Source organism: Alligator sinensis, unplaced genomic scaffold, assembly GCF_000455745.1.
Source record: "Alligator sinensis unplaced genomic scaffold, ASM45574v1 scaffold400_1, whole genome shotgun sequence".
NCBI classification, from domain to species: Eukaryota; Metazoa; Chordata; order Crocodylia; family Alligatoridae; genus Alligator; species Alligator sinensis.
In genome coordinates, this window is record NW_005841897.1 from 574,304 (window position 1) to 583,784 (window position 9,481).

Here is a 9,481-nt window from a genome sequence, read left to right on the forward strand (position 1 = left end):
AAGCTATTGAGTCACACCTCTGGAAGCACCTTGGTTTGTCAACTATTCAAACAAGTGAAATGCATCATTTTACACATGGGTGGGTGGTCATTGTTTAGAGAGTCATTTAAGGATTGAGTGGGCAGAAGCAGGACTCTCAAAACAGAGCAGTGGTCAAAGGAAATGAGTAGGGCCCCTGGCATGCAGGAAGAGCCCCATTGCCAATTCTCACAGGCAGTTTAGTGTAAATAAAACATGAAATCCCCAATGGTGCTAGAAGTCAAGCTCACCAGCTCTCAACTACACTTTCAGCAAGAGAACTTGGAAGTGTCCCCATCTCCATTAGCATCTGAATAGCTCAACAAGGTTGGGGCCTAAAGTGTAAAAGAATACATTTCCCTTCATGCAGACCAACTGGGAAGTGAGGAGTCTCAGGAGCTAGTGATGCTGGTACATGTGCATCTGATATCAGTGATTGTATATTAGTACAGTTCCAATGGATAAGCCCAGTCAGGATTGAAGCTGGCTGTTTAAGTAGATGTGTCCCTTAAACACCTGACTGAGCCCACACCACTAGTTTAAGCCCCCCCATTTGCAACTGCAGTTACTGTACAAAAATAAAGGATTCTCTGAAAAGTTATACTCGTTTGGCTAAACAGTACATAATACAATTAAGAAGATAACAGAATTAGAACAAACAGCTTACTTTTGTTTTCTATTGCGACAGCCAATTGAAGTTTATAGCTGCCATGTTCCAAATTGGGAACATTTTTACACACTAATGAGTTTGAAGAGCTCTCTCTAACTCATCCTTTGTTAGCAACAATAAATGTGAACTAGCTAAACATGGAGCAACAATAGGAATAGGCCTCTAGGACAACATAAGCATTGGCCCCCATTATCTGGCAGCTACACTGCCTACACAGCTTTCAAAAAAATTCTCGTTTTTGCACAAGGATTGTGAATCCTCAGTTGTAAAATTTGTAAATACAAAGTCAGCTTTAGATTTTCCCCTTCTTGCTGTCAAGAGCAGCTTTTATCGTATGATTCAAAATCATGCGCCAAGCACAATCCATGCTCTTTGTACCCCTTTGGCAACTAGGTCTTGTATACAGTTTAGAGCAGAAAAGGCATTACGTCAGTAGGCAGGCTATTTGGTTTACATTCCAGCATGAAGTCAGCCTGTTCTCATTAAGGAGAGCTGTACATGGGTTTGTTTGCTGGGTTTTTTAAAACAAAATAAGCACTATTTTTGGTAGTGAACCTGTAGCCGAGGCCAGGTTTTTCACCTCTTCCTGGTCTGTCCTATCACTAAGACCTTACTTTAGCAAGTGCCCAGTTTAAGAATTCAGAACTCAGTTTAATACAGGTTTCCCTCGCTTTACGCTGTGCATGCATTCCTGGAAAACAGTGCACAACTTGAATTTGCATAAAGGGAACCCACTTTATAATGTAACACATAGGGATATGTTCCAAGACATCAACTGTACTGACCCCCAGACCCATTTCTACCACTTTTACAAAACAATGTTGGTACTCACCAACAGCAGACAGTACACACAAGCACAGGGCACTATCATAATGGGGATAGCAACTACAGAAACACGTCACAGACAACGAGTGAGGAGCATAGATCCACCCAGAAGACCTATATATTTTGGTGCGCGTCACGCCCACGATACACTGCACAAAGCAGCTTACTGTGGGCTTCCACCACACCAATCGCACACGAGTGAATTTACCTCGCATATAACAATTTTTTTGTATTAAAAAGGGTCATTGCACAAGAGCAAATTCGCACATACAGAGCCACATAAAGTGAGGGAAACCTATACTTTACACAGTATTAGAAATTAATGGAGATTTCAAGGAAGCTGTGGAGTACAAAGCAAAGAAAAAAAGTTCTTCCCATCTTACCAGAGGTGATTAAGCAGTCAATAACATGGAAGAGTAATATATTTTATATCAGGCTTCTGATATAGTCACTGACCTTTTGATCTACAAAGTCTCCACAATTTGCATCAGATGAGTTTCTTCTTTGAGGGCCAGATGATTCACAATCTTCTCTGACACCACTGGGCTTGGCTCCTGAAACCACATGTTTTAGCCGAGCTGTAAAGGTCAATTAACTGGGAAACAAGCCATATCATCTCTAAAGCCTTACTCCCAATGCATGAAGTCCTAGCAGACCAAGATTCCATCCCAATTGTTTAGGAAATTCCATGGTATTCTGCACTGCAGTGTTTGAGAGGCATTACCATAACATGAACAGGTCCATCATCACAACCTCACCCTTGTAAGGCAAATACCACTATTTTTTTTTATTTACGCAGACAGAAAGTTTCCAAGCGCAAAGGAAGCTCTGGTAGCAATGGGATTCAAACCCAGTCTGAATCTGTGCTTTAACTACTGGGTCATCTTCCCTCTATATTAGGGAGTCCACAGGGCAATCTAATAAAGAACATTAATGATGCTACCCCTTTTGCAGGCCAGTCCCCAATTTCCTATACAGATCACATTAGAGTACTCCATACACATAACAGTTGTAGTTTAGATAGATGGTAAGCTATGTCTTCTATGACCAACTATCTATGATTTGCACTCTTAAAATATCAACTTTTCCATTATCCACAAGAACGTACTCTATCAAGATGTACAGCCAACCTAGAGACTGTTCCACCTCACTTCCTAGTAGTTTACAACCCAGGACACCAAAGCTGATCTTAAGCAGTCACATATTGGATAAAGAAACCAGATAGTGAAACTTTACCTGTTGAGCTAGCCCAAGAAGGTGGGTTCTCTTCAGGAAGCCCAAAGATGTTGGATGCCATTTTGTTCCTTCGCGTTGGTTGCTCTTTTGGCTCATCAAAGCCGCCCAAGGTAAAGTTAGATCCACCACCAGGAGGGCGAAGTACTCTGGGGGGGAAAAAAAAAAAGCTGACTTCACAACCTTATATATTGAGCATTTTAACAATCAGCATTGAAATATTATTGACAAACCAGAAGGCATGGGGTGAGGAAGTAGACTAACTGCTTTGGGAAGCGATGACAGAACTAAGAGTCACACAGCTTAAAGTCAGGCTAGGTTGGTAGTAACTCAAGGCTGCCATGCAAGATGGTTAAATTTCACAGCCTATTCACAGTAGTGGTCAACGCAAGTAACCCGTCTGCTATACTTCTTGGCACTCAGGGGCCAAGCACTAAAAATGGGTTATTTTTAAAACTGCAGGACTGAAATACAACACTTAGAACAATATAACCGAGTTTGTACCATCACTGTAATTCCTTTGGCTTGAGGCTAATCACAGAAGCCTCAATATATCTTTTCCTCAAACACTAAAAATTAGGACAGCCCAACAGAGGAAGCTAACAAAACAGCCAGTTCTATTTATTCTCTCTCAAGGTCAATGGAGGGGACCCCAGCCCCCACCTCCAAAAAACTGAGCCAAAAAGGGGTTTTCATTTCTGTCTACGTCCAATTTCCCCACTATTAATAGCCATTTTAGAGAACTGAATGGAAATGAACCTCAAAGTGAATGCTATGACAAGGACTCAAGTTTGGCTCATGAGCCCACAACTCTTTACACCATCACTGATCACATCTGGGCTCCAGACTCTTCTTTACTTTTTTTTTTTTTTTTTAAATGGAACAGCTGTAATCTGCTGTAGATTCTCCTATTAATGAGAAACTTAATTGCAAAGCTTTAAACAAAACCAAGTTATTTGAAAGCCATAAACCTTGAGGAAGAATTGCTAAGGAGCAGGGAAAGCAGGTCCAAGCCTCCAAAAAAAAAGTTTTTCAGGCTGATTGAAAGGTCACTATCTGGTATTTCCTCCTTACAGTCAGCAAGGAAAGTGAGAAAGCTCACAATACTCGGGCTGCAGATTCTTTCAGCATAATATCCCTCTAACTCATCAGAAGGGTGATGAAACCAGAGGATCAGATTCAGGAGTTTAACAATGAATGAGGCTAGATGAGAAGTGTGACCAGCTCTCAAGCAGAATTCAAAATGCTGACATGTGACCTCAGTGCGCCAGATGAAGTGGGTTCCACATGAACTTTGGATCCAGGCTCTGAAAAATGGACAGTTCCATAATACAGGGGCTTTCCATCCTTTTTAAGGCGTCCTGGGAAGTTAGAAAGCCCTTGATGCTGTTCCTAATAGAAAAAGGCCTGTTGGATTTCACCATGTCAAGATTCAACTAGGAATACCACAGAGCTTGAAAAGGAAACTTGTGTTTGTGGACTTGGATGATCAGTACTAAAAACTGAATTCTGACCTTCCTAGCCCTTTAGCCTATGACACCAAGGACAACACAGATGTCGCTTTGGAGGCCTGCTAAACTCAAAGGTGGATAAAATGTGGCTTGCCAATGTTCTATTTAGGTGTGATTTAGTTACTAGTAACATCCTACAAATGCTGCAAGTTTAGAAAGAGATCCTTATTCCTCTCCAGAGATCTGTCATATAGTTGCTATGCAGCAGTGCTGGTTATTTATGAGAGACTCAGTGGCTTAAGCATCCTCTTAAGAAATCCAGGAATCTTTTAAGATTTCATGCCTCTTCAAAAATTTCCTTCTCTCCTTTTTGAAATACGTAGCTTGCCAAGTTTGAGTAACCCTTGGTTAAACAAAAGTTACTTTTCCAGAGGAATGATCCTTTCAGGGAATATGCTAAAGTGGCAAGACCTCCTTTCTTGTATCACGTAGCATGTGTCACATTCACTAGTTCTTAGGAAGATGTAGTTAGTTTTAGCAGCATCAGTCTGAAGTCAGGCAGAAGGCAGGGCAGCACCTTAAATGCTCATTCATTCAGAAAGACATAAGATTTCATAGGTGACAGCACACTGCATCAGATGCAGTAAAAGGATTTAGAAAAGAACATTTAAACAAGTGCTTGCTCCCACAATCTGCATCTTCCTGTTTGACAAACCGGTGAAGTTAATGACCGACATCATAACAGTTTCCTAGGCAGTTACGACATCTTAATGAGGTCATCTGAAACAATAACAGATGCGAGAGGGACAAGTATGCAAGCCACACAACTTCAGCTTTAGTATTAGGACCCAGTTAGTCTATCAAGTCATCCTCACGAGAGTTGCTCATGAATCCACACGGATGCTCCCGATTTCGCTTTTGCCCTGCAACAGTTGAGTCACACTTAAAGGGCCAGCGCTAGCACTACGCAGCAAACCCAGCGAGGCGAGTTAAGATGCTGAAGATGCAACTACAGCTCTACAGACATCTCGACCCCCTTGTATTAGAGGTCGCTTAAAGTCTCCCATCCTCAACAGGAAGCAGCTCGTTGCTCAAAGCGGAGTCCTGCCAAAAACGTCTGAAAACCGGACTCTCTGCACCGTCCCCCCAAACCCTGCGCCTTGCTGCTGCAGTCTTGCAGGGGCCGCCGCCGCCACTGCGCACGGTTAGGGAAGGCAAAGCGATCCCTCCCCATCCAAGTTCTCCTTTGTTTCTAGCCCAGCAATGGCTTCCTCGCCTTCCAGCTCTTGCTCCCACACCCCCTTCCCTTCCCTCCCCACCTGCCTGCCTGGCCCTTTCGCAGCACCGCTTTGCCTGTCAAAATGGCTCCGGTGGTGACCCCCGCCCCCAAGACCAGCCAATGCAACGCCACAGGCTTTGATCCCAGGGGGAGGGGGAAGAAATGAAGGGAAAAAACGAGGCTCCCTCCCTGGGAAATCCCCATCTGCCAGCATTTTTATCTAGTCTTATAATTGTTAAAGACTCGCTGCACAATGCGCTGAGCCACAGCGGCCCTGCAGAGATGAGCCTGGCTTTCTCCTGGGGAGCGGGGAGAACATGGAGCCCGCCCCGCCCCACCCAGCGGGGCGGGGGGCCGCAGCGGGCAAGCCCCGGGCCGGGGCCGAAGGGAAGCCCGGCTGGGACTGGGGCTGGGGGAGACTCCGTCCTTTGTTGGCGAGGCAGCGCCGCGCACCCGCACGCACCGGCCGGGGCGGGGGGACCCCCCTGCCCGCCCGTGCGGACCCCGCGTGGGCGTGGCCTCCCCCCGGGACGGCCCCACGCCCGGCAGAGGGGAGGGAGCGGCCCCCAGTCACCCCGGCGGGAGGGAAGGAAGGGGGGGGGTCCCAGCAGCCCCACCCCCCGGTAACGGCCGCCGGTCCCGCTAGCACCTGGAGCTGCTCCTGCCGCTGGGGTCCATGCCCGTGTAGGTGGTGGTAGTGGTCATGGAGGGAGAGATGGGAAAGCTCCCGACTGAGGCCGACGGGTCCCGTTGCCGGGGCGGGACACTCCTCTTCCTGCTGCTGTCGATGACAACTGCAGCCACCGCCCGCCCCGGCGACTCCTTTTATAGGCGCCGCTGGACACGCCCCCCGCATGGCACCGCATTGGCTGATTCAAACCCGCTCCTCGAGCGTCATTGGGCGAGAGCCTGTCACTCCTGGCTAGATCCCGCCTTACCTCCTTCTGCCCACGTGATTGGTGAAGAAATAGGCCGGCCCAGCAGTGATTGGCTGCCTGTGATGCCTGGTTTCTTTGTTGGCGATTGGCGAGGCTGGTTGTCACTCATGTAAAGCGCGTTCTGATTGGCTCGAGTACACATGAGGCGAGACAAAAAAATAAAAAAGCCGCGTAGTCGCTCCAGCTTTCCCTGAAGAGGGGGCGGGAGAGGGGCGAGGTCGGGCCGGGACTAGCTGCGCTGCAGCGGGGGAGGAACCTTTAACATCAGCCTCGCAACAACAACGCTCCAAAGCAAGAACATAGTCTGGGAAACATCACCGCCCCACAGTGTGATGCAATGACGTCACCTCCAGACGTCACTCATCGTACTGTGACGCAACTTTGAGAGCTTGGCATCACAGCACTAGGGATGGGTCCAGGGGGAGGGGACAGTCACACCCTCCCTTTTGATTCCTACTCCACCCAAACCTTAAAGCCAACTGCCTGACATGATCTTTCCACTCTTTGTGCCTAGTTTGTCATTTTTTTTAAACCGACTACCTCTAGCAAATTCAAGCACATTCCAGTAACTGTATTTCTTTGTGCTTTGATCATAAACTGAATCAGTCAGGGCAAGCCCAGGAATAGATTAGGAAAGCTGCTTTTTTAACTGGAGAAAAAGGTGTTGTGTGGTATGTGGCGATGCACCGCACCCCCTGCAAATGCTTGGATCAGCCCATGCACAGCACAGCGCCCACCCGCCCTGCAGCCTCACAAAACCGTCTCACCGCACGGCCCAGCAGCGCACCAGCAAACCCACCATACACACAAGCAGATTGTAGGTTTTCAAAACGTGACACACGGCTCTAGGGTCGAAAGAGCACCGCCAAGAGACCGCCGCTTTGATATCTGGGCTGCATTAGTAGGAGCACTGCCAGCATATCAAGGAAAATCATTCTTCCCCTCTATGGTGAGGCCACATCTGGAGTACTGTGTTCAGTTTTGAACATGTTAGGCTAGTTGACCTCCCAAGGTCCCTTCCAACCCTAATTTTCTATGATGCTCTCTCAGCATGGTGTATTGCAATGGGCTGGCTCAGATTTTGACGAGACCCAAAAACTGTAAACAATGGCGTTGTCAAAACAGCTGCATTCCCCAAAACCAAGGCACACAGCCACACGTCATCTCTGTCACATTCCCAGAGTATGCTCTATTGCAATAAGATACAGTGCTATCGGAACAAATTTTTGGTGTGTCGTCACAAATCACCACACAGCAACAGAATGCAGTAATGGCAACTGAAAAGAAGTGGGCTTGTCAAAAGTGCAATATGCACCTTCCCAATGATCTTTGAAATGGCCCAATTTTAGTGTGGGGATCACAAGTTTACCGTTAAAAATCGGGATGATCCCAGGAAATCCAGGGCATGCAACGTATACAACCTACTGTCAAGATGTTTGAACCCTGACTTGGAAAAGCAGCCTCTAAGCATGACAGAGGGATGCTTATCTGTGTTCAAAATGCTAGTATTAGGAGCTGAATGGAAAGTACCATGAAAAGATGGGTTGAATAGCGGCCTTGTAAGTCTTGGCCTTGGCCAAGGAAACCAAGACTAGCCAATGTTAAATGAACTAATCCTTCCAAGCAGTGTGTCTCAGTAGCACAGCCCTGTGCAGCTGTTTGAATCCCTGGAACACTAGCTAGTTGTGGCAACGCATCCTGTAACATGTGCTGAAACTAACATCCAGGAATATGAATAGCAGAGCTAACATGATGCAGATAAGTATAAGTATTGGGGTAGCCTCTGCCTGCTGACTCTCCTGAGACTGGTGTTTATTCTCAAACCATTAGTTTCTTTACAAAGCACACTCCTCTTTAAGATCAGAAGATTATGGGAGCAGGCTACAAAGGACAGATCTTACTGCAATGATATTTCTTCTGGTGGTTTGTTCCCTTAAATTAGCTAAAAGACCCATCATGTCCCTGGATCTTGGATAGAAGTGATCTCGGATGTAGTTGGGATCTGACCCATCAGGCATGGCTTGCACCTTGTTTCCCAGTGCAGAACACTGGTGCGATACATTCTTGACTGGTTGTCTTGTCACAGCAGACAGCTGCATTTTGCACAAAATGCAGGTTGCATTGCTCCCACTTGCAGCTGAGATGCAACAAGCTACTGTTGAGGCATCGTATGCCTGAAGCACTGTGGCCAGTCCTTCATCCAAAATGAAAATTAGAGAAGGCAATTCTTGCTACAATTGCTTATAGTTGGCAGCCCTCAGACTGAGACTTTGCAACACTTTCCTCAAGAGCAATAAACTGGTTAACTAACCTTAAACTGGACTTATAATTGTTGCTTCAAGTCAGCCAGATGAAAAATTATGAAGACTTCAGTGAAGAGGAGCTAGACTATCTGTGTTAAGATACTGCTCTCTCCCCTCTGGAAGTCCTCAGAGAGAATTTCCTCTTGCTCACTACATTAACTCTATCTCAGCCAAGGCAAGTTAAGCAGATGCTTTTCATGTACTGGTTGATCTCTTAAAAGCTACGAGGATCACTGTCTCTGCCCCTGAGCTGCGCTACTGTGGGTCCTCAGTGTTGGATTCACCACAAAGCCTCCTCTCAAATGAGTTCCCTTACTAAGGAACAAAACATCCCATGCCTTCACCAAGACTCAAGACGGTGCATAGTCCAGTACAGTTCCATAGGTTGTAACTGTGTAGCTATCTAATGTCACTGTCAGAAGCCAACTGTAACATCTAACTCTAATAGCACCTTCTGTCCAAGTATTTTAGAAGTGGTTCAATAAGCATAAAATAGATTAAATGGGGGGGGGGGTTAGCCCTGAAGTGCTAGCCCTGTTTCTACAGTTGGCAAAACAGGGACACCAAGGGGTTAAATGACTTAGCAGAAATCTGGTAATGAGGCAAAATTCAGATCAGAATCCAGATTCCCATCCCCCACAACAAATCCCTGCCCTCACTGCTGGGATCCATTGCCTCCATGATCTATTCTAATAAAACCAAAGTTATATGAGGCAAATTCCTCTCTGGTCCAAATACACTGACTTTCATTTTCTAATTACAGC

At 46.3% G+C, this 9,481-nt stretch overlaps 1 protein-coding gene across 2 annotated transcripts in view; it reads right to left on the minus strand.

Annotated features, from left to right (window-relative positions):
• JPT1 (Jupiter microtubule associated homolog 1) overlaps positions 1–6,296 on the minus strand; it is a 13,538-nt gene extending 7,242 nt beyond the window's left edge. Inside the window, exons 1-3 of one of the 2 annotated variants that reach the window (XM_025197437.1) lie at positions 6,126–6,296; positions 2,750–2,895; positions 1,970–2,091 (exon numbers count right to left, since the gene is read on the minus strand). In XM_025197437.1, coding sequence (XP_025053222.1) covers positions 1,970–2,091; positions 2,750–2,895; positions 6,126–6,181 — 324 coding nt within the window. In that variant the 5' untranslated portion in view covers positions 6,182–6,296. The remainder of the gene's footprint in view (positions 1–1,969; positions 2,092–2,749; positions 2,896–6,125) is intronic. The other variant, XM_006018257.3, reaches the window with a different exon arrangement.
• Between the last annotated feature and the right edge of the window lie 3,185 nt (positions 6,297–9,481).